The 22,613-nt window shown below is 38.3% G+C and overlaps 1 protein-coding gene across 1 annotated transcript in view; it reads right to left on the reverse strand.

Annotated features, from left to right (window-relative positions):
- The window catches only part of CACNA1D (calcium voltage-gated channel subunit alpha1 D), a 365,513-nt gene that overhangs the window by 93,395 nt on the left and 249,505 nt on the right, over positions 1-22,613 (reverse strand). Inside the window, exons 24-30 of the mRNA XM_075938914.1 lie at positions 22,490-22,597; positions 22,250-22,302; positions 21,721-21,867; positions 20,423-20,624; positions 16,264-16,422; positions 14,165-14,275; positions 4,510-4,593 (exon numbers count right to left, since the gene is read on the reverse strand). Of these exons, the coding sequence (XP_075795029.1) occupies positions 4,510-4,593; positions 14,165-14,275; positions 16,264-16,422; positions 20,423-20,624; positions 21,721-21,867; positions 22,250-22,302; positions 22,490-22,597 (864 nt within the window). The remainder of the gene's footprint in view (positions 1-4,509; positions 4,594-14,164; positions 14,276-16,263; positions 16,423-20,422; positions 20,625-21,720; positions 21,868-22,249; positions 22,303-22,489; positions 22,598-22,613) is intronic.

Raw genomic sequence — 22,613 nt, forward strand, 5'->3', positions numbered from 1 at the left:
CACACTTGTGTAACTGAAGAGTAACTTAGGTGAAGTCACAGGATGAAATCCTTATCCTATTGAAATCAATAGAAGTTTTGTCACCAGAGTAAAATCAGTGCAAGCAAATTATAACCCAAATGAGGACCTAAGGAACCTTAGGTCTTTGTTTTATTTGATTTGCATCTATAAATTTTGACTGAAAATTATTTGTAAGTCAACATTGCAATATTAATAGACCTGGAATGCTACAGTGGTATTTCTTTATGCCCATAGGACAGATTGGCCAAATTCTATTTCTATGGAGGATCTTCCTTCCTTGTCTTGCTTCCCTTGCCCAGTGATGTCTGCAATGATAGATTAGAAAACATTGAAAGTCTCTCCTATATTGATGTATAGATTCATATATTCCAAGGCCAGCAGGGACCTATGTGATCACACAGTCTGGTCTTCTGTATAAGCCACAGGATTTCCCCAAAATAATTCCAGTTGGAACTATTTTGGGCGGTTCTATGGCCTATACTATATAGGAGGTCAGACTAGAGTATCACATCAGTTCCAGCTGACCTTACAATCTATGAATCCACAAATAAACATAAATAAGACTTGAAATATTTTAGAAGAGGTGAGTCAAATTTGAATGGTTTTACTGGGGAAGTGGGAGTCAAAATTACTGGAACTAAATAAAATACTTGAGTCTAAGAAAGTGAACCTCCCAATATTTTTTGACATTTTAACAGCTCGTGAACAATCAAATATTAATGGCCAAAAAACAAATAGCATGTGAATGTGAAGCTCTTGTAGACAATCTGCCAGTGCACAACACAGTGTGAACATGCTTCCTTCTGTGTCACCCAATGATGGTCATCCAAACTGTTTTTCAAGTGACAAATGCAAAATGTAAAACAACATTCCTGTAACCACAAATCCAAATGTGTCCTGTAATTACATTTCTGAAATGTTTATCTTTGATTGTCTTGTGGTTTAGTTACATGTGTTCAAATCCCAGGATGCCACAACCACATCTGATGACTCACTGTCATTCTCATTTTTATTTTTTTTCAGTTTAGAAAGAACAATTTAGATGACCAAGCAAGATCTTGTGGGTCAATGGAAAATCTGTGAAAAAAATGTGAACAAAGAAATAAAAAGTATTAAATGGCCTTTGGTAGTGTTTTTATTATTTAAATTGCTACCTTGTATATATTTTATTAATATGTACTTGCCTCTAAAAATTTCTAAAAATAAAATGAACATGAAAACCAATTAGGTGGCAGAAAGAAATATTGGCAGATGATAGGGAGATTAAATGATTAACTAAAAAGAAACGACAAATACTAACTGTATACTGGAAAAATATATATTGCCCTGAGGTTATCGATATCATAAAATGCCTCAAGGAACACATCTGGCTCCTGGTTATGGGCTTGATCCTTCAGAGCGCTAAGCACTAGTGTGAGCATCCTGAACTCTGTCTGCCTGAATTGACTGGGAATCAAGGGCTTTCAATATCTCTTATTACTACAAAGAAAACTCCTGTCCTGGGTGCACTATGAAAGCAATGTTACAGGAGCACAAGAGTAAACCTTAGGGCATCACATATAGTATTATAAAACTTTGAAATAAACATGCCTTACAAAATAACAAAATAAAAAGATAGCATCGATCCCGTACTATAATCAGTCTGATATTTAAATGAAAAGACAAACCCACTCACTTGAACAAGTTGAACCAGGTACAGATCCCACACTGATGTAAATCTAAAGTACCTTTATAGACCCTTGAAGTTACTCTGGATTACGCTAATGTAAAATCAGAGTACAGCCCAGTTATTTTCACAGAATGAAGCAACTTCTATGTTTGCAAGTCTTTTAAGACCGTGTTGACACAGATTTCACCCACTAGTGTAGCTGCACCATTTATATACGTATGGCTTACATGGCTGCGGAGCACTTTGCACTTGTGCTGCTTACACTGTTTTATACGAAACTGGTGTAAATAGTATCTGTGCTTGGTATTTGTGCTACAGCAGCAACAATAGTGCCTGAAATCTCAAAAACAAGGTTTTATTAACATCCTTGTTCTTCAAATATCTCAACATCCATCAACTTTATATCACTGTTAGAAAAAAAGTAGTGTTATACATCACATATTTGAGGATGTCATTGAAAAATGTTAATAAAGGGATTTTGAAAATAGAAGATTCTATTTTTAAATGTTTTGATCAGTTGTATGAGACTAACAAAATAGGAATACTAACTAGAATCACAAACAGAAGCAATATAAAAGCTTAGCATTTTTATAGAATCTACAGTATCTAATATTTCATGTTGGAAATGGGAAATCAAACCTAGAATACTTCACAACTGTAACATTCCTGCTCTTTCACACACAAATTAAGCACACTAAAGGTCATACAAAGTAAAAACAGACAATATTTAGTATATGAAAAAAGAGCTTCCTTTGTAGTAGTAGAAAACACCAACAATGAGTCTTTTCTATGGTGAGAAGTCATGAAAGGCTAAGAAATGAGCATGCTAACACTTTAAAGTTGAACACAAAATACAGCACATGCACTGAACTAGAGATCACTGACTTTATCCGCAGCAAATTTTCAAGCCAAGTAAGTAAATTAGTACAAAGTCATAAAGTTCATCATGAAAGCTTAGCAGTAATCAGTTGTATTTACAAGTAATGTTGTCAAATAAACCACTGTTGACACAGTGTTAACCACAGACTACCATAATTATATCATATGCAATTTTCATTACCCCTTCATGTATGAATACATTTTGCAGCTTTTAGGAAAAACAGTTTTAGGTGGCCATATTTCTGAGTGTCCCAAACATCATACTTGTTCATACAAAACATTTGTGTGTGCAAGCTGGGTAATAAATAACTAGTTGAACTGAACTCCAAGTTTGGAGTCCAAGTTTAGGATATCTAAAAAGTTGGGCATTCAAAAACCATGACAGCGAATTCTGGACTCACAAATGTAGAGGCTACTTTTGAAAATCTAGCCAACGAAGAGCTATTATCCTTTGAGAATTGTTCATGTTTATTGTCACATAAGACATATTAAATTCTGTTATAGTCCTAGCCTTCAGTTCAAATGTACTCACTCCTCTAATAAAAAGATTTTTTCCCCTTAATTGACAACTGTGCAAACTCAGCATGAAATCTGAAAGTCAACAGTACCGCAGTAAGTCGATCTAAGCTATGCAACTGTTTCTCAAGAGGCTGTGACTCAAATTTTTGGCCAGTCAAAGATGAGTTTATGGAATTCACAAACTTTTCAAATTGCCCGGAAACTCCAGAACTATTTCCTGGAGTAAGGAAAGAGCAAAAGACGATAGAAAAAAAGTCATAAGTGCTATGCTCTTTCTCAGCAACTGAGAGCCCCCTAAGGCCTTGCCTATACTAACCTGCACCATTGACCTATTTCAGCTAAGCATATAGTGTAGCTGAAGTTAGCATACTCACTGTGGCATCTTGCATATGGTAAGGTAAGCAGGGACTACTGCTTTCCCGTCGATGCTGGCTACTCATGGTGGAGTACCAGTGTTGACGGGAGCACTCTTGGAGATCAATTTATCATGTCTATAGCAGACATGATAAATCAACGGCTGCTGGATCGATTGCTGCAGTGTCGACCCACCACATAGTGTAGACAAGGACTTATTCTATCAGCTGAGAGAAATGAATTCATAGATCATTCTCAAACATAGGACTACCACATGAAAGTACCTGGCTTATTAGATCACTGGCTTAGATCACTAAGCTGTAAAAATCACTAATAGATGCCTGACTGATCAAATTACTCACAAAAAATAACTGGGCTTCAAATTAAAATTGGTTTTAGCAAAAGCCTGTGTTTTCCCCTTATTTAAAAAAAAATAATTTAAAATATATTTAGAATACGTGTGTGAAAAATAACCCTAATTGTTGTACTATTTTATATCTGTAAGTGAATATATGTGTATATATCTATTTATAGTTATAATTATATTTATATCTGTATCATACTTAATCTTTTGCTCCAGAATGTAAAAATGGATTTATGGGGGAAAGTTTACATTTTCTGTATTGATGACAGCAATTACTTTTTAGTGCATGAACAGTTGTTACTTACATTAACTTCTGTTATAGCAATATCAACGACGCTACCAACAACAATTAAGGCATCAAAAGTGTTCCATGCATCAGTGAAATAGTGCTGTTAGGACAAGCATTCAGCAGAAAGAGAGAAAAAGAAAAAACAGGAACAGAAAAAGAGAAGAAAAGGACAGTGTTATAAGCAAAAACATTCTAAACTTTTCTGATGTTCCAACACACAATCTTTCTATTTGACATAATTGGAAGTGAAAAAGGCTATTTCCCATATCAACATAACGGAGCTATGACTGGCCTGTTTCTAAATTCAAATCTTAGAAATGTTGGATTAAAATCTGTGACTTGTCCAGATGATGGAAATAGTGGGGAGACAGAGTAAGAAGTGGGACTGTGGGAATTAAGCTGAGGTATACTCACATCGGCTTCACTGAGAACGACGTCTACTATGCTGCCAATAACGATGAGGGAGTCAAACGTATTCCAGGCATCACTAAAATAGCCCTGAACAGAGCAGGCAGGGTGCAAACGTTTGTGATTACACATGAAATGTCAAATATTTGCATACTTCTGTTTAGTTTTGCATAAACAGAAATTACTTAAAATAAAACCTGCAGTCTAATGAGAAAACAAAACAAACAATATTGCCAACTGAAGGAAAAGTATATTTATATATATAAACACACACTTATACATATATAGCAAATATATATATATTTGCTATATATTAATCTACTGTCTAATAAACAGAATTCTATATAATGGCTATTTGCCATGTAGGTACTTGTAAGATGTGTGTGTATACACTCACACACACGTGTGTATATGTATGTGTGTATGTGTATACTATAGAATCATAGAATCATAGAATACTAGGACTGGAAAGGACCTCGAGAGGTCATCGAGTCCAGTCCCCTGTTCTCATGGCAGGACCAAATACTGTCTAGATCATCCCTGATAGACATTTCTCTAACCTATTCTTAAATATCTCTAGAGATGGGGATTCCACAACCTCCCTGGGCAATTTGTTCCAGTGTTTGACTACCCTGACAGTTAGGAACTTTCTCCTAATGTCCAACCTAAATCTCCCTTGCTGCAGTTTAAGCCCATTGCTTCTTGTTCTATCCTCAGAGGCCAAGATGAACAAGTTTTTTCCCTCCTCATGACACCCTTTGAGATACCTGAAAACTGCTATCCTGTCCCCCCTCAATCTTCTCTTTTCTAAACTGAACAAACCCAATTCTTTCAGCCTTCCTTCATAGGTCATGTTCTCTAGACCTCTAATCATTCTTGTTGCTCTTCTCTGGACCTTCTCCAATTTCTCCACATCCTTCTTGAAATGCGGTGCCCAGAACTGGACACAATACTCCAACTGAGGCCTAACTAGTGCAGAGTAGAGCGGAAGAATGACTTCTTGTGTTTTGCTCACAACACACCTGTTAATGCATCCCAGAATCATGTTTGCTTTTTTTGCAACAACATCACACTGCTGACTCATATTCAGCTTGTGATCCACTATAACCCCTAGATCCCTTTCTGCCGTACTCCTTCCTAGACAATCACTTTCCATTCTGTATGTGTGAAACTGATTGTTCCTTCTTAAGTGGAGCACTTTGCATTTGTCTTTATTAAACTTCATCCTGTTTATCTCAGACCATTTCTCCAATTTGTTCAGATCATTTTGAATTATGACCCTATCCTCCAGAGCAGTCGCAACCCCTCCCAGCTTGGTATCATCTGCAAACTTAATAAACGTACTTTCTATGCCAATATCTAAATCGTTGATGAAGTTATTGAAGAGAGCCGGTCCCAAAACAGACCCCTGCGGAACCACACTTGTTATACCTTTCCAGCAGGATTGTGAACCATTAACAACTACTCTCTGAGTACGGTTATCCAGCTAGTTATGACCCACCTTATAGTTGAATTTGCCCCATCTAAGTTGAATTTGCCTAGTTTATTGATAAGAATATCATGCGAGACCGTATCAAACTCCTTACTAAAGTCTAGGTATACCACATCCATTGCTTCTCCCTTATCCACAAGACTCGTTATCATATCAAAGAAAGCTATCAGATTGGTTTGACACGATTTGTTCTTTACAAATGCATGCTGGCTTTGTAAATATTTTTGGCATACATATATATATATGTGTGTGTGTGTGTGTATACACACATCTTACAAGTACCTAGGTGGCAAATAGCCATTATATAGAACTCTGTAGAGTAGAGTTGTAACTTAGTGAAAAGAGTTAGGGCTTAGTAACTCAAATATCTATGTAGCAGCTGGGAGGCATAGTTCCCAGCTTGGATAGACATACACATGCTAGCTCTCTTTGAGCTACCATGCAAAAAAAATAGCAATATGGCCTTGGTGATATAGGTGGCAGCTCAGGCTACAGCACAATCCTTGCTGATTTTTTGGGTACATACTTGGCAGCTCGTCTGAGCCACCTCCCATGACTCTTCCCATGCCTGTTAGTGCACTAACTCAAGCACAGCCAAACTTTCCAGATGCTCTGTTGGCCTATCCAAAATGGATTAGCGTTTGGGGTTTGATCCTGCACTACTGAAATCAATGAGTTTATTTTTTATTTCAATAGGAACAGGAGCAGATCCTTAACCATGCAGCTTGGGCACTACACTGCAAAAAGAGGTAGATTTATATCAATCATTTACTTCTACTTCCTCAGACCCCTTCTGACTGTAAATACACCCCATTAATATAGTCTCTAGCCTATATATATTTTATTGATAGACCAAATGGCCATAACATAGTAGGAATGATTTAGGGACTAATTCATCACTGCCCCATGGGTCCTTCACAACGGGCTGGATGTCACAAAGAAGGATTTAACAGAAATGTTGTAGAGGCATTTTTCTTAGTTACACTGAGATTAAATCCGGACACTAAGAACAAATCCAGATGCATGAATGTGTCAGATCTGACTCTATGGCAAATACAGATGTATAGGTTTTCTCTGACAACTATATTTGCATCTTATCTGGTTACTGAAGAAATAAAGATGCACTGTTGCAATTTCCTCAGACTTCAATATAAAAAACCTATGGGATGACTGTTTTACCAGCTAATCTCTGCTAATGAATCTAGAGTGGACCCCACATACACTTTGGGAGAAAACTTAAATCTATCTGGATCTCCTACTGATGGCAACAACCTAGAATCACTGGAAAATCAAAATATTAGGAAAACATCTAATTTGCTTCCATAGTTAATCGTGCCTTTATAAAAAAAAGCATTAGCTTATAGTTCAGAGCAATTTAAAAAAAATACCAAAATTGATAAACAATCAAGCATGCTAATCTAAAACTGATGTCGATAGTATACACTTTTCTTATTAGCACACCATTTACTGTAAAGATTAAAAAAACAAAATCAGTAAAATAGAAAAATTATATAATATAAAAAATACGTATAATTTGTTTCTCAAGATTTGGCACTTTCTGGAGGATAGATATTTTTGATAAACTTACACAGTTGAAAAATTTTCACTCTGAAACGTGAAATCAAAAATCTATTTTTATGTGGAAATTCACTCTTGAGATTTTTGAAGGAGTTCTCTGTGAAGGAGAGAGCTCTGTATAATGGATTAGAAAGGGCAAGGAGCATATGGCTGAAAGTCACAATAGCCTGAGTTCTATTTCCATATCTGCTACTGTCTGACCTTATCAATGACCTGCACTTACACAACTCTTTACAGATAGTATTTTTAACTATCAATCACCTGCGGAAGAACATAAGTAACATTACTATTTCATATTGCAAGTGGGGGAAGGGCATCACTCTAGTCACTGCTACTGTCTCTTTGTGTTGTATTAACTGGCTACCTGTGGTTGGCCATCAATTCCAAGACAAGATAACTGTTGTATTTAGCATCCCAAACACATCCAGTTATGAAACCACCTGCTCAATCAATCCATCTTCCCTGAGGTTCACTCTTGCCCAACCTACCTCCATGAACAAGTCTTTCCTAAAATTTACGTTAGATATCATGGGAAACCACCTTGATCATACTGAGTCAGATCTATACCAGCACGTATGTCCACAGAACTTTTGCCCCTCAGCACATGTGAAACAAACACACCCCTGAGCAAAATAAATTTTGCTGGCATCAGTGCTCGTGTGTATAGTGCTTTGTTGTCGGCAAGAGATGCTCTCCTATTGACATGGCTCCTGCTGCTACTGCTAGTTTTATTACATCAATACAAGAGATCTTCCCTGTCAGCACAATAAAGCTACACAAGCACTCTTACAGCAGCACAGCTGTATCAGAACTGCGGTGCCACTGTAATCTCGTAAGTGCACTTGTGGCCACGGAAGCTGTTCTAATGATATTATTGTCATTTTATTTTCCTCATTTCTCCTATTTATTTTTAAATAAATATCTTCATTGATTTTTAAACAATGACGAAAAATTATATATAAAAAGAACTAGGGTATGTCTACACTACAGCGCTAGTTCGAACTAACTTAGTTCGAATTAGTTAATTCGAACTAAGCTAATTCGAACTAACGCGTCTAGAACTAAAAACTAGTTCGAATTAGCGTTTTGCTAATTCGAACTAGCAAGTCCACATTGAGTGGACTCTGAACAGGGCTTAAGGATGGCCGGAAGCAGTGCACTGTGATAGCCTGTAATACACCTTTTTCATTAGAGGAGTTAATGCAGAAGATTTCAACAGGCTGCCTACTGGAAATAGTTATAGAATCATAGAATCATAGAATAATAGGACTGGAAGGGACCTTGAGAGGTCATCGAGTCCAGCCCCCCACCCTCAAGGCAGGACCAAGCTCCGTCTACACCATCCCTGACAGATGTCTATCTAACCTGTTCTTAAATATCTCTAGAGATGGGGATTCCACAACCTCCGTTAGTTGTTAGTTCGAATGTTAGTTCGAACTAACATTGTAGTGTAGACATACCCCTAGAGACAAGCAACAGTCAGATGCTCTACAAAATCAAACTTCTGATGCATTATGCCATCTACCCCTACTACACCTTCCTAAAAAGTAGGACTTATTTTACTAGATATTGCTACAATATAAGTTACATGCAGGGCTGACGAGTGTTTGTTGGGCCCTACGGGGAGCCAGCATCCCACTTCCCCTAAAAGGGGTGGGATTTCAAGTGGAAGGGTGGGGCTAGGGGCTAACCTTCCCCAGTCAGCCCTTCACTGCTGGGGCCACAGGGTGCACATTGCCAGGGGCTCCTGCAGAGATTTAAATGGCTTAAGGCTCTGGCTACTACCTATCCCAAGGCAGCAGAGACTGGAAGTCCTAGGCCCTTTTAAATCACTGGGCCCTGGGGCAGCTGCGCCCTTTGCCTTCGCTTGACCATCGCCCTGACCACATAAATAACATATTCACATTGATTCCCTTAAGACATGTTTATTATATCAAATCTTTTCCATCAGTATAGACAAATATTGTTCAAAGTAATATGTAAAGCAAAAGCAAACAAAACCAAAAAGATAAAGATGATTTTGAAGAAGGATGAAATGTATAAATGGACAAGTCACAGCAAATAAACATTAACACACAAATTAGTAGTTTTTCACCACTGCAATCACTCAGGACCAATTCACTTACTAGCCATCTTTCCTTTTTTCTTACACAAATCTGATGTAAAGCAGCATGGAAAATCATTACAAATTCAAGTATTGGTTGGTTTTCATGTACTGATGTATTACTATAGATTTCATAGAAATATTTTCTTTTATAATGTGCTGGACACACTAGACAAGATGAGTTTGGCACTTGTGAAGAATAATTTGGTTTAATCAAGTCTCCCCTTTAAACTGACATTGCACATTTTTATTCAGCAAATGCTGCAAAGTAAAAAACAAACCCCGGGGAGTACCTAGGTTACAGAATTAAATACAAAATACATGTTCTTTTTTATTTAATATCTACATATTTGAGTAGTTACAATGCACAATTGAAACCTTAAGGCTCAATTCTACCTGTGCCCTCAGGGTATGTCCACACTCCAGTTAAAAGTCCATGGTTGGCATGTGCCAGCTGACTCAGGTTTGGGCTAAGGGGCTATTTAATCGTGGTGTAGAGGCTGGAGCTGGAGCTTGAGCCTAGTCTGTAGGACTCAGCAAGGTGGAAGAGTTCTGGAGCTTGGGCTACAGCTTGACCCTGAATGTTTACACCACAGTTAAACAGACCCTTATCCTGAGCCCCATGGAGCCCAAGTCCAGGTCAGCTGCAGACGCTTAACTTAGTGTAGGCATACCCACAATTTTCAAATCAATGAAAGCGCAGGATATTTAGCTCTTTGTTGCCAGATCTAGTCCTTAATATCTGGCACTTATTGAAGATTTTCTATATTTCAGAATTGAAAGACAGTCTGCTATACCTTGATTTTATATGCCACAATGCTATACCCAGAATATCAATGTATTGTAATTGCCATTAGGTTAGAATGGGCCTGCAAACAGGTGACCATATTTTACAGTATCTGACTCACTGAAGGGACACTGTCAAATAGTTTAGGCAGAACATTTAAGTAGTTCACTTGCTTATGTGGCTTTATTTACACTGCAGTAATGGAGTGTCTAGCTGATGCCCCTGAAAACTTATAAGGTAGAACTAGGGCATGGATCCTCAAAGTTATTTAGGGACCTAACTTCCACTGAACTCAAAGGGAATTACTTTGAGACTCTGGGGCTAAATAAACAGACCTGTCAATTCCCCTGAATCAAGTCAAATAACCCAGTGACAACATAAAAGAAATCAACCTCCACACAGCAATCCCAAACCAAAATGTAGGCTTGGTTTAAAATTTACCTTTATTGACTCTAATACTAATAAAGATGATCCTGCCATTTTAAAAATATCTTTTTCTATTTAGATTTATAAATGGCATTGACTCCTTTCCTAGCCTGACTATATTCAAAGTCTAGAAAGTTGGGAGTGGTAGTAAAAAATTGAAGACATAATGGAATATATGGACCCTATGAAAGATGTGGGGGGCAAGTGTGCCCCTTATCATAGAATCATAGAATAATAGGACTGGAAGGGACCTCAAGAGGTCATCGAGTCCAGCCCCCCGCCCTCAAGGCAGGACCAACCTCCGTCTACACCATCCCTGACAGATGTCTATCTAACCTGTTCTTAAATATCTCCAGAGAGGGAGATTCCACCACCTCCCTTGGCAATTTATTCCAATATTTGACCACCCTGACAGTTAGGAATTTTTTCCTAATGTCCAATCTAAACCTCCCCTGCTGCACTTTAAGCCCATTACTCCTTGTCCTGTCCTCAGAAACCAAGAGGAACAAATTTTCTCCTTCCTTCTTGTGACACCCTTTTAGATATTTGAAAACCGCTATCATGTCCCCCCTTAATCTTCTTTTTTCCAAACTAAACAAGCCCAGTTCATGAAGCCTGGCTTCATAGGTCATGTTCTCTAAACCTTTAATCATTCTTGTCGCTCTTCTCTGTACCCTTTCCAATTTCTCCACATCTTTCTTGAAATGTGGCGCCCAGAACTGGACACAGTACTCCAGCTGAGGCCCTGCCCCTGTGCCCCTGGCTCCAGCCCCCAGATATTGAAACATATAGACCCATGGTGACAATGTACCATCAAGAGCTCTTCTTCTGGGGAGAGGCAAAGTCTCTCATAATTAGATTCAAAACAGCACAAGTCTTGCAGATCAATATCAACACCTTGAATAACATCCAGACCTGAACAGGAAGTTCAGGCAGTCTGCAGAGCACTGATGTTATATAGGCTGCTACCATAAGGCCACTGCATTTTGCACTAGCTGAAACTTCTGACTTGTCTTCAGGGATAGTACCATATACCACCTTTTATAGTAATCTCAGTCCTGATACCACAAAAGAATGGTAAAGTGTGCAACAGACTCAACCTTCATGCTAAACACAGATGGTAATAGGCACTTTTGGCTACTAAAACGATCTGAGACTTCAGTAACCAATCAGCATACAGAATAGTGCCAAGACAGGGAATCAGCATAATGATGTTCTTGCAAACTACACAGCTTCCCTATCTCTCTTGTGGCCTCAGATAATATTCATGTCAATGTGGTGAAGCAACTAGTAGTTGAATAAGACTAGGGCTATAACCATTAAAATAAATAAATGTACATATTGAACAGGGAAATTTTAAACAGAACCCTATAGAATCTTGTAAGAGAAAGCCCTGTTTGTGTATAAATAATCAGTTACTGAAACCCTAACACTTTGGGTTTAAATACCAGGTTTTGGTTACACAAGAAAAGTCAGGAGCCTAATTCATGACCAGACTAGTGATGTTTTTAGCTACATAAACTTGAACTGAAAATATACATTTTTAAGAAAAACATTCCCCAGCAGGAAATGTAACATGACACTGACACATACTGGACCCAGTTGAGGTAGATCAGTAAAACTAGACTGGCCAGTTTCACTTTCCGTTTATAGTCAGTTGGTCCAAATTCTGCTCCTGTTTATGCTGGTGTAAACCTATCAGAATAAATAACTAATTTCATTGTACTACTTTATTTTCCTGGTTCCCATTCACTATCGAAGGTGGAATGTAAGAAGAGAACAAACCATAGATGATGACAATTGAGTTAGATTTTTCTAATTTATTTCCACTTAACTCATTTTAAAGTGTTATTAGAATAAGCAGGAATTAATTTTCAAGAACGTATGGGCTAACATTTTCAAAAGCAGTAACTAGAATTTTGGATCCCTAAAATTTTGCGTGATCAACTTTTGGCATTGGGTCTGATATTCAAACATTAAGGTAAAATTCAGTTCGTGGAAAATTTTCAGTATGTTTGAAAACAAGACCCAAAATGTCTCACGTGAGGCATCCAGAACATGGAAGCATCCAAAATTAGGTCCCACACTAACACAGAGATGCCTGAAGGTAGATCTTGACTTCCACATGGAGTCCCACTAAGCCCAAGGAGGCTCCATGTGGGCTCAGGGTATATCTGCATGTATCTTCTTGGAGGTTCAGGCAAGGGTACTGGAACAATTTGTATAGTGACTGTCCAGAGAGCTTTTGAACCAAATTGCAAACTGTGTATGATGGAAAGCACTTCAAGTCAAAGAGTGTCACAGCACACACAGCACCACTAGTTTTAGCACCTACTGGCTCATGACCTTAATGACTCCTTTCAAAAATCTGGCCATAACATTACTTTGACAGTGTCCCTTTAAGGCCAGGAACCTAAAATGTATACTATGGACCAAATCTACAAAGACTTTTAAATATGAGTAACCCCAGTAAAAGCAGAATACTTGTGTGCATATTTGCAGAATCAAGCACTATATCTCTATTTTATACAAAAAAATCATACGGAGTTCTTTACAGTAGAGTAGACTTTAATGTTTTAAGCTTATGAATATGTTTTAAATAATCACTTAAGGCTATGTCTACACAGCAGCGTTATTTTGGAATAACTGATGTTATTCCAAAATAACAAAGTGTGTGTTTACCTGCAAGCCATTATTTTGAAATAATGGTGAGCTGAAAGACTTCTTACTCTGATTCCTGTAACCCTCATTTTATGAGGAGTAAGAGTAGTTGAAGGAACAACTTCGACTTCCTGCTGTGTAGATAGCACCAAAAAACAAATTAGGCTATTTCGACTTAAGCTACGCAATTGATGTAGCTCAAGTGGCATAGTTTAATTCAACTTTGGCCTGCTGTGTAGACGTGCCCTTATACAATTTCGTAGCAATATACATTGTGTTTGGTAATGCCTGTAACAGGAAATTATTTGTCTGGGTTAGAAAGTGACCTTTCTATGACTTCTAAAACATTTCAGATCTCAGCAATTACTCAAGTAATTTTTTTCATAGCCACCTACATCTCATTTCCTGTAGATGCATATATATATATATATATACATATATATATACACAGACACACTATCAGATAAACATTTCTATGAAGATTTCACAGATATTTTACCATGAAAAATACGTCGGTTCTTTTCTTATTTCAATAATATATAACTAATGGAAAATTAATGTTATGTGTAATTGATCTAGTGATAACCTACCAAAATCCTGTCTAATCACTTACCTTGGGTTTGAATGCAATGAGTTTCAAAACCATTTCAACAGTGAACACGCCCGTGAAAACCATATTCAGAATGTCCATTGCATCATTAAACAGCTTAGACTGTCCGTAGTGCTGTGAATTAAAACATGGCACTTTTTTAAAGTAAAAAATTAAAGAATATTAATTGAATGTAGGCTGATTTAGGATTGTCATTAATAAAGCCCATTAGAGTGTAGGCCCATTAATAGCTCTGTAAAAGATTGTTTGGTGCATGAATGGACATTAGATACAAAATAATGATTCCTGTTTAAAAAGGATTCATCTTCAACTACCTCTTGCTTAGATATTGGGTGGAACAGATTGCTCACCCCTTTCTGTATATGGACTACATCATGAAGGGTGGAGTATGATTCAGGCATAATCTGCCAAATTCTCCTCTTGGGATAATGCACCTCCACACTGTCTCCTACTGAGTTTTTTAATGGTACTAGAGTTCTTAGTTAGGGCACATCTAAACTACATTCCTCTTTCAAAAGAGGAATGTAAATGAAGCAAATCGAAAGTGCAAATGAAGCACGGATTTAAATATCCCATGCTTCATTTGCATATTCATATCCGAGTGCTTTGTCGAAAAAGGGCATTTCGAAGTGAAAGCTCAATCTAGATGGAGTTCTTTAAAAAAAAAAGAACCCTTTTTTGAAAGAACCTGTACTCCTTTTTTCAGGAGTACGGGTTCTTTCGAAAAAGGGTGGTTGTTTTTTTAAAGAACCCTGTCTAGACTGCGCTTTCACTTTCAAAATACCCTTTTTTGAAAAAGCACTCGGACGCAAATATGCAAAGGAAGTGTGGGATATTTAAATCCATGCTTCATCTGCACTTTCGATTTGCTTCATTTACATTCCTTTCAAAAGAGGAATGTAGTCTAGACATAGCTTTGTTAGTACCAGAGTGCCCCTGGTGTTTAAAACAGACATGTTCACATGTTTATAACATGCAGTTTTTAGGCTGAAATGTTTTTGTTAATACAATGCACATCATTATAAATACAGAAATGTTACAAATCTTAAAAGACTGTTCTAACCATAACCTTAGAAAGCATATCAATAACTGGGGGGGTAGCTAAGTTAGTCTGTTACAGAAAAAAAGCAACAAATGGTCTGGTATCACTTTATAGACTAACAAAACATGTAGATGGTATCATGAGCTTTTGTGGGCACAGCCCACTTCTTCAGATGACTGGAGTTCGGGATGTGTACACCCGAAATAAATAGGAGAGGGGAAGGGGAGGGTGGAGGGAAGAAAAAGGAAGGGGGAAAGGATGACAGAGCATCAGTAAGTAGCTGAAGATTGGCTAGTTAAACCAAAGCAGATAAAGATAGACTCCCATGTCAGGAAGGATACAACACAGAGAGCTGTTTGCACCTTCAATGGTTGTTAAATTGGTAGTGCCCCAACCAACTTTCATCACGACTGAGTCCATTAGCATGTAAATTGAATTTGCAGATAAATTCTAATTCCAATGCTTCCCTGTGGATCTGGTTTGTAGAACTGGTTTGTGATAGGTCAGCTACTTGGAGATCTTTCAAAGTGTGATTTGGAAGGTTGAAGTGCTCTCCCAATAGGTTTTTGTAGTGGGGCACTGCTGGCAGTACAGATAGGGGTTTATTTCAGAATCATCCTTCTCTGCCGCATGTAGACGCAGGCAGTTATTTCGGGCTAGTCAATTTCCAAAATGGCGACCGGCCAGGAACATGCTAATGAAGCGCGGGATATTTAAATTCAGCGCTTCATTTGCAATTTCGGTCACCCTCATTAGCCTCCCTAGTTTGAACTAGGGGGCTAATGTAGACGTACTCTAACTGAAAAGACCTTTATGAACATCATCCAGGCAGAAGGAAAAAAACTTACATGATTTAAAAACAGAATAAAAAACCAGTGCAGGAAACACCTTAAAAGCTGATTTATCTTGACATGGAGTTTTAAAAAAAGTTACTTCATAAAAAACAGCATGTTGGCAGTGTCTTTTTAAGACCTATCAAGCACCATGTCTGCTATACTCTCCTGAGACTCAAATAATCAAAGAATCCATACAAGAAATTAACAGCTTGTTTTATTCCTACCTGCATGGCCAAGCAAAGAGTGTTCAGCATGATGAGGACAAACATGATGTACTCAAACCCAGTGGAGTTCACCATATACCAGAACTTGTACTGGTAAGGGTTTTTTGGAATGTATCTACGCAGAGGACGTGCCTTCAAGGCATATTCTACACACTGACGCTGTAAAGCAGAGACACCAAGAATTTCAGTTTAGGCTTCAAAATGAGAAGTTATGAAAATCTTTCACTTAATGTATGAGTATTTGTATTATAAATCCATACATTTTCCTTAGCAAGTAAATATGATTTATTGTGCGTGCAAACAGTTCTAAAATACAAAGAGCCCTAAGAAACAGGCAGTATATATTTTTTATGGAATATTTACCATTAAGCACATTAATCTGGCAGTTTACCAGGCCCTGCTGCTTCTTTAAATTTGGAGTAAGTAATATACACCAATTAGCACAGCTGTATAAGACAAAACAAAATAATGCAAAGGGAAATCCTAAAATTTTCAGCATTTATACAGCAATTTCAATCTTCAGAGTGCTAAGCAAATATTAATTGATCCTAATTAAATTTTCTTATTTAATTTTCATTAATGCTAACAAACATGATTATAACCTATGCCTTATTTACACTGGGTTTTCCACCACCTATGCAGTTGTACCACTGTCAAACCCATAGGCTATGTCTACACTGGCATGATTTTCCGGAAATGCTTTTAACGGAAAAGTTTTCCGTTAAAAGCATTTTCGGAAAAGTGTGTCTAGATTGGCAGGACGCTTTTCCGGAAAAGCACTTTTTCCGGAAAAGCGTCCGTGGCCAATCTAGACGTGCTTTTCCGCAAAAAAGCCCCGATCGTCATTTTCGCGATCGGGGCTTTTTTGCGGAAAACACTACTGTGCTGTCTACACTGGCCCTTTTCCGGAACAGTTTTCCGGGAGAAAACTTTTGCCCGAACAGGAGCAGCATAGTTTTTCCGGAAAAGCACGTTTACATTAGATCATCAGTGCTCTTCCGGAAATTCAAGCAGCCAGTGTAGACAGCTGGCAAGCTTTTCTGGAAAAGCGGCTGATTTTCCGGAATAACTTGCCAGTGTAGACACAGCCATAGTTGTATCTAACAAAAGCGCTGTTTGACAAAAAGGATAAAGATATAATAGTAAATTCATGCTGTACAGATGTACACTATGTCCACTCAAGGGACACCTCTTCCCCCTGTAGCACTGGAATGGAATTTTGCAACTAGTAAGTCAGTTGTAATAAACGTATGTTATAGCAAAATGATTGGATGAAACTTAAATACATGATGTAGGCCTCACACAGGGCTAGGCAGCTTTGTTATCTTAGCTCCAGCTCTGTTTAATGTTAGCATGTTGAAGTGAAGGGATGGAATATTGTACTACATAGTGATGGTAGTGTTAGGTAAGGCCTTGTAGCAGATAGAAAGAAGTTTAATGTTGAAAGATTTTGTAACTTTATTAAAGTGACTTAGAAGTACCCCTTTGTTCCATGCTGCAATTGTGTAAATGTATTGTTTGTGTGAATGAGAGAGAGAATGTTTTAGGAGAGATAAGTGTGAAGGCCACTGCATGCTCAAATGGTCAGAGGAGGGGTCGGAGACTCAGAAGCACCAAATAATCAAAGCACACTGAAGATGCAGACTACCTGGGCAGACAGACGAACCCTGAAGCTAGAGCAAGTTCCCCTTGTAACGGAACCAGTCACAACTTTCGCCGGAAAGACAACACCCCTGAGGGGTCGTCAGCACACTGATATCAGATGACTGTGAGAATAACTTCTTCCCAATGAGCACATGTAGGAAGATTGATTGTGATGCTGAATGACTAATTATGGCCTGACAAGGCAAAATGCATGGACTTGGACGGAAGGAAAATCCTATAAAAGTTGAGGTGTCTTGTATGGTTCTTCAGATTCTGTCCTGCTAAGATCAAGACCAGGAGAGACATCAGTCCGGACAGACATGAACCCAGCTTCTACCTCACATCTGACCTTTCTGGCCAATAGGGTGGGCCAAGCAACAGACTGGTAACTATTCCATCAGCAGGATGTGTGTGCATGTGTGTGTGTGTGTGTGTGTGTGTGTGTAAATGTATATGCTACTTTGTTATATTATCAATAAATGTGGCATGTTTCCTTATCCCCCTGAAAAAGATCCTGTGTGCTTCTTTTAAGCATAAAACACCCCCAAGGCCCGCCTTTTACTCTGCCTCTTTTTCTCCCCACCATCACTTGCTGCTCTCTTCACCATCCTCACCTCACTAGCTGATCAGGACTCTAGGGTGGGACAGGATGGGTGAGGGAGAACCACACTCTGGCACAGGGGGCAACTGGGGCGAAAACACCCAGGATGGGGCACACGGGAGACTGAGAAGGGAGTTTGGACAGTGAGTCCTGCCACCAGCCCTGATGCCCCTGTGAAATGCTGCACAGTTCAGGATCCTTTTCCCAGGGCATTGGCATATCTGTCTACTGGCGCTGTGCACTTACTGAATACTCCTCCAGATCCTGCAGCAGCTGGTCTTCCCAGTTTCTGCTCTCCCAACAGTGGAATGGAAGCCAATTGCAGGTAACTGGGCATTTGGTACCTGGCGAATAAGTCCCCTTTTTGGACTTTCTGGTCAAAACCCAGACACCTGGCAACTCTGACACTATGGTTTGAATTTTTAGTTCAGACCAAGCCTTAAAACTGACCAGATTTTTAACTGAGTGTTTAGTATACCTAATTCATAGAGCATAATACATCAGTAATGCTATCCACTGAAGCAGGTATATCCCTGCTAAAATAAAGATGTTACAATGGAATATGAGTACAGTTCTTCAAGGAACATTATTACTGTCCAAAAATTGCTGCTGCATTCTCCAGTCAAACAGCTAAGCTCATGAAAGACCTTTTTTTTCTGCATGTGCAAATGACTATCTCCCTCACAAACATGAAATCATAAAATCATAAAATCTAGAACTGGAATCTTGAGAAGTCATCAAGTCCAGTCCCCTGACCTCATGGCAGAACCAAGCACCATCTAGATCATCCCTGACACGTATTTGTCTAACCTGCTCTTAAAAATTTCCAATGATGGAGATTCCACAACATCTTTAGGCAATTTATTCTGGTGTTTAATCACTTTGACAGTTTTCCTAATGAACGAAGGTAGAACAAACCCTTCGGTTTAACCTGATTTTTGTCCATCTCACAGTTCTTGTATTCTTGTTCTCCCTGTTCTTGGAATGGCTATTCTAGAATATTATATGTACATGCTGCAGTTCATATTTCTGCTCCCTGTTTCAAGATCTCTCTCTGTCTATCCTTAAGCATGTTTGAAACTGTACTCTGTTCCTTCCTATGTCACTAGCAAATTACTCTATCCCAAAGAAAGAAAGAACCCAAATGTTAGGCCCTACCCAAAAACGTATTATCTGATGACCTTAACTGTTAGAACCAGTTTTTACTAGAAAGCCTTTATTTGTATAGTAATAGAAATGTAGCCGTGTTAGTCTGGTGTAGCTGAAGCAAAATGCAGGACTATGTAGCACTTTAAAGACTAACAAGATGGTTTATTAGATGATGAGCTTTCGTGGGCCAGACCCACTTCCTCAGATCAAATAGTGGAAGAAAATAGTCACAACCATATATACCAAAGGATACAATTTAAAAAAATGAACACATATGAAACGGACAAATCAAATTTCAGAACAGAAGAAGGAGGGAGGGGTGGGGAGGTGAATGTCTGTGGGCTGAGACTAAACAAAGGATCTAGTTATCTTACTAGTTATCTTAATATCATTAGCCCACAGACATTCACCTCTCCATCCCCCCTATCCCCCTTCTGTTCCGAAACCCGACCTGTCCTCTTCATATGTGCCCATCCCCTTAAACTGTATCCTTTGGTACACACAGCTGCGACCACTCTTCTCCATCACATGATCTGAGGAAGTGGGTCTGGCCCACGAAAGCTCATCATCCAACAAACCATCTTGTTAGTCTTTAAAGTGCTACATTATCTCAGTTATGGCATTCATATTTATTTGTATAGTGCAACTAAGGCTGTTGTCTAGTGACCTCTTCTGAAACCACAGCACAGTGGATGCTGTTTTTCTGTATGATATGAACACAAAAGGGATAATTTCCTAATTGAAAAAGGTATTATTTAATTTAACCTGATTTTTGTCCAGCTCACAGTTCTTATACTCTTGTTCTCCCTGTTCTTGGAATGTAACAATGACGAAACCAACAAATATGTTCATCATAAAGAAGGCAATGATGATGATGTAGATGATGAAGAAGATGGAAATCTCCACTCTGTAGTTGTACACAGGACCTATATTCTCTCCATTTGAGTCTATGGCTTTGTACAGCAGCCTGAAAAACAACAAAGAACAATATGTTTTAATTATTGTTAAAATGACAACACTGGACGATTGTATTTTCACTTAGAATCAGCAGATAGTAACTAGAAATCTATTCTACTTTATTTGAAGCTTGTTAGTAAAAAATTCATCCAAAGACCAAAACCTTTCAATAATAAAAATGGTTTTACTATTTAAAGAGGCAGAAGTGAAGAAGATTAGTTGCAGTGTAGCTAAAGAGACTATTTGGCTGCAAGATGAAGAGCTAAATATTAAAAGATTCCTCTAATTTTAACAGTAATAACAACAACAAAAGCAAATGCTCTAGTCAGGAGTCACTTAATGTTCTGAAGACCACATTTTTGGTTGGCCTCATTCTAATATCGAATTTATACCCCCTGCTTTAAAAGACAGTTGGTTTGGCCTGTAAAAGGAAACTTGAATGTTGACCAAAATCTGACTTACTGTGCCTTACAAGTGTGTGCACAGCCACTTCAAAAAAGACACTGAGTTATACTTGCCACAGTGAGATCATAATATCAAAGACCAACATGGTAAACCTGTCCCTTGAGTATATGGCCACTGGTCCACAAAAGACTAGAAAGATAGTGAGTACATGGTAGAACTGCCTGGATACACAATCTAAGGAATACCCCAAACACACTGAATAGTTAAGACACTCCTGTATGAGTTCTGCTTCCTTCATTTATAAATGGCAAATCTGGCCTATTTCAGAAGCAGGTAGAAGGAAATACAGAAGCTTCCTGGACCACATGCCATTGACTTCCTGCCTAAATGCAAAAGATGGAGGTAGGGAGGAAAGAAATGCAATCAGAACTGCAAAGCAAAGACTACACTAGTTAGAATGTTAACAGGCCTGAATTCCCCCTTCATTAGCAACAATGAGGTTTCAGATCCCCTTGGAAAAGATCTGATCCACAGTTCCCCTTAACATCATTGAAAGTAAAGGGATGCCAGGATTTGGAAGACTCTACAAAGCCCATGTGATTATTTGCCGTTCAGGAAATGTCAATTAAATTTTATTTAACTATTTTGAAAAAATGCAACCTCTTTTATGGATATGCAGGAAATACTGAATGTTGACTTACGCAGGCCAGCCTTCAAAGGTAGACACAGTAAAAAGGGCCATCATAGCAGACAGAACATTGTCAAAGTTGAAATCACTGTTTTGCCAAACTCTTTCTCTAACCATTGGATTATCAACATCTCCGTCTTTATAAAGGATGAATATTCCCCTATGGAGGAAGAAAATAAACAGGAACTGATTGTATAACACTCGGGAAGCACACAATAAGTCACAGAATGATGCCATCCCTTCCCTGAGATATATGCTCTTTTCAGCCAGTTAATTGGTGTAGCTCTGTTCATGTGTTCTGTGATATGGATTGGTTGTTTGTTAGTCTCTGGGTTTACGGTGCTGGCTTTAATGTATAAAAAACTAAATGGGTTGGGTCTGCTCTATCTGTGTTTGATGTGCTGGAGTCTAGTTTTATTTATAATTTTGTTCCAGTGTTCTGTTGCTTCAGAGTATGAATGTATTATAAAGAAACATATACATTATTATTAATTATTATTAATTATTATTATTTTTGATTCACACAATGAAAGAATTCTCACCGGCACTCCTCAGGATTCTGTTTTGCTTCATCAGTGCACCGGTAAAATTTTCCCTGGACAAAAACCAAAAGATGTAGATGGAACATAGGGCATGAAAATTAACTAAACTTAGAACCTGATCTTGTGACTGGCTCCACATGGGCACAACCCAGTTTCAGCACAGACCTCTACTGAAGTCAGCTGGCAGGCCTTGGTTCAGGATCAAGCCTGATTATGTTTTGAAGGAATTTATTTATTTACCTTAAAAAGCTGTACACCAATACAGGCGAACATGAACTGCAGCAGAGTTGTGACGATCATGATATTACCAATAGTTCTAATAGCAACAAAGACACACTGAACTACATGCTGTGAAGAAAAGAGG

This window comes from Pelodiscus sinensis, chromosome 11 (assembly GCF_049634645.1).
Source record: "Pelodiscus sinensis isolate JC-2024 chromosome 11, ASM4963464v1, whole genome shotgun sequence".
Taxonomy (NCBI): Eukaryota; Metazoa; Chordata; order Testudines; family Trionychidae; genus Pelodiscus; species Pelodiscus sinensis.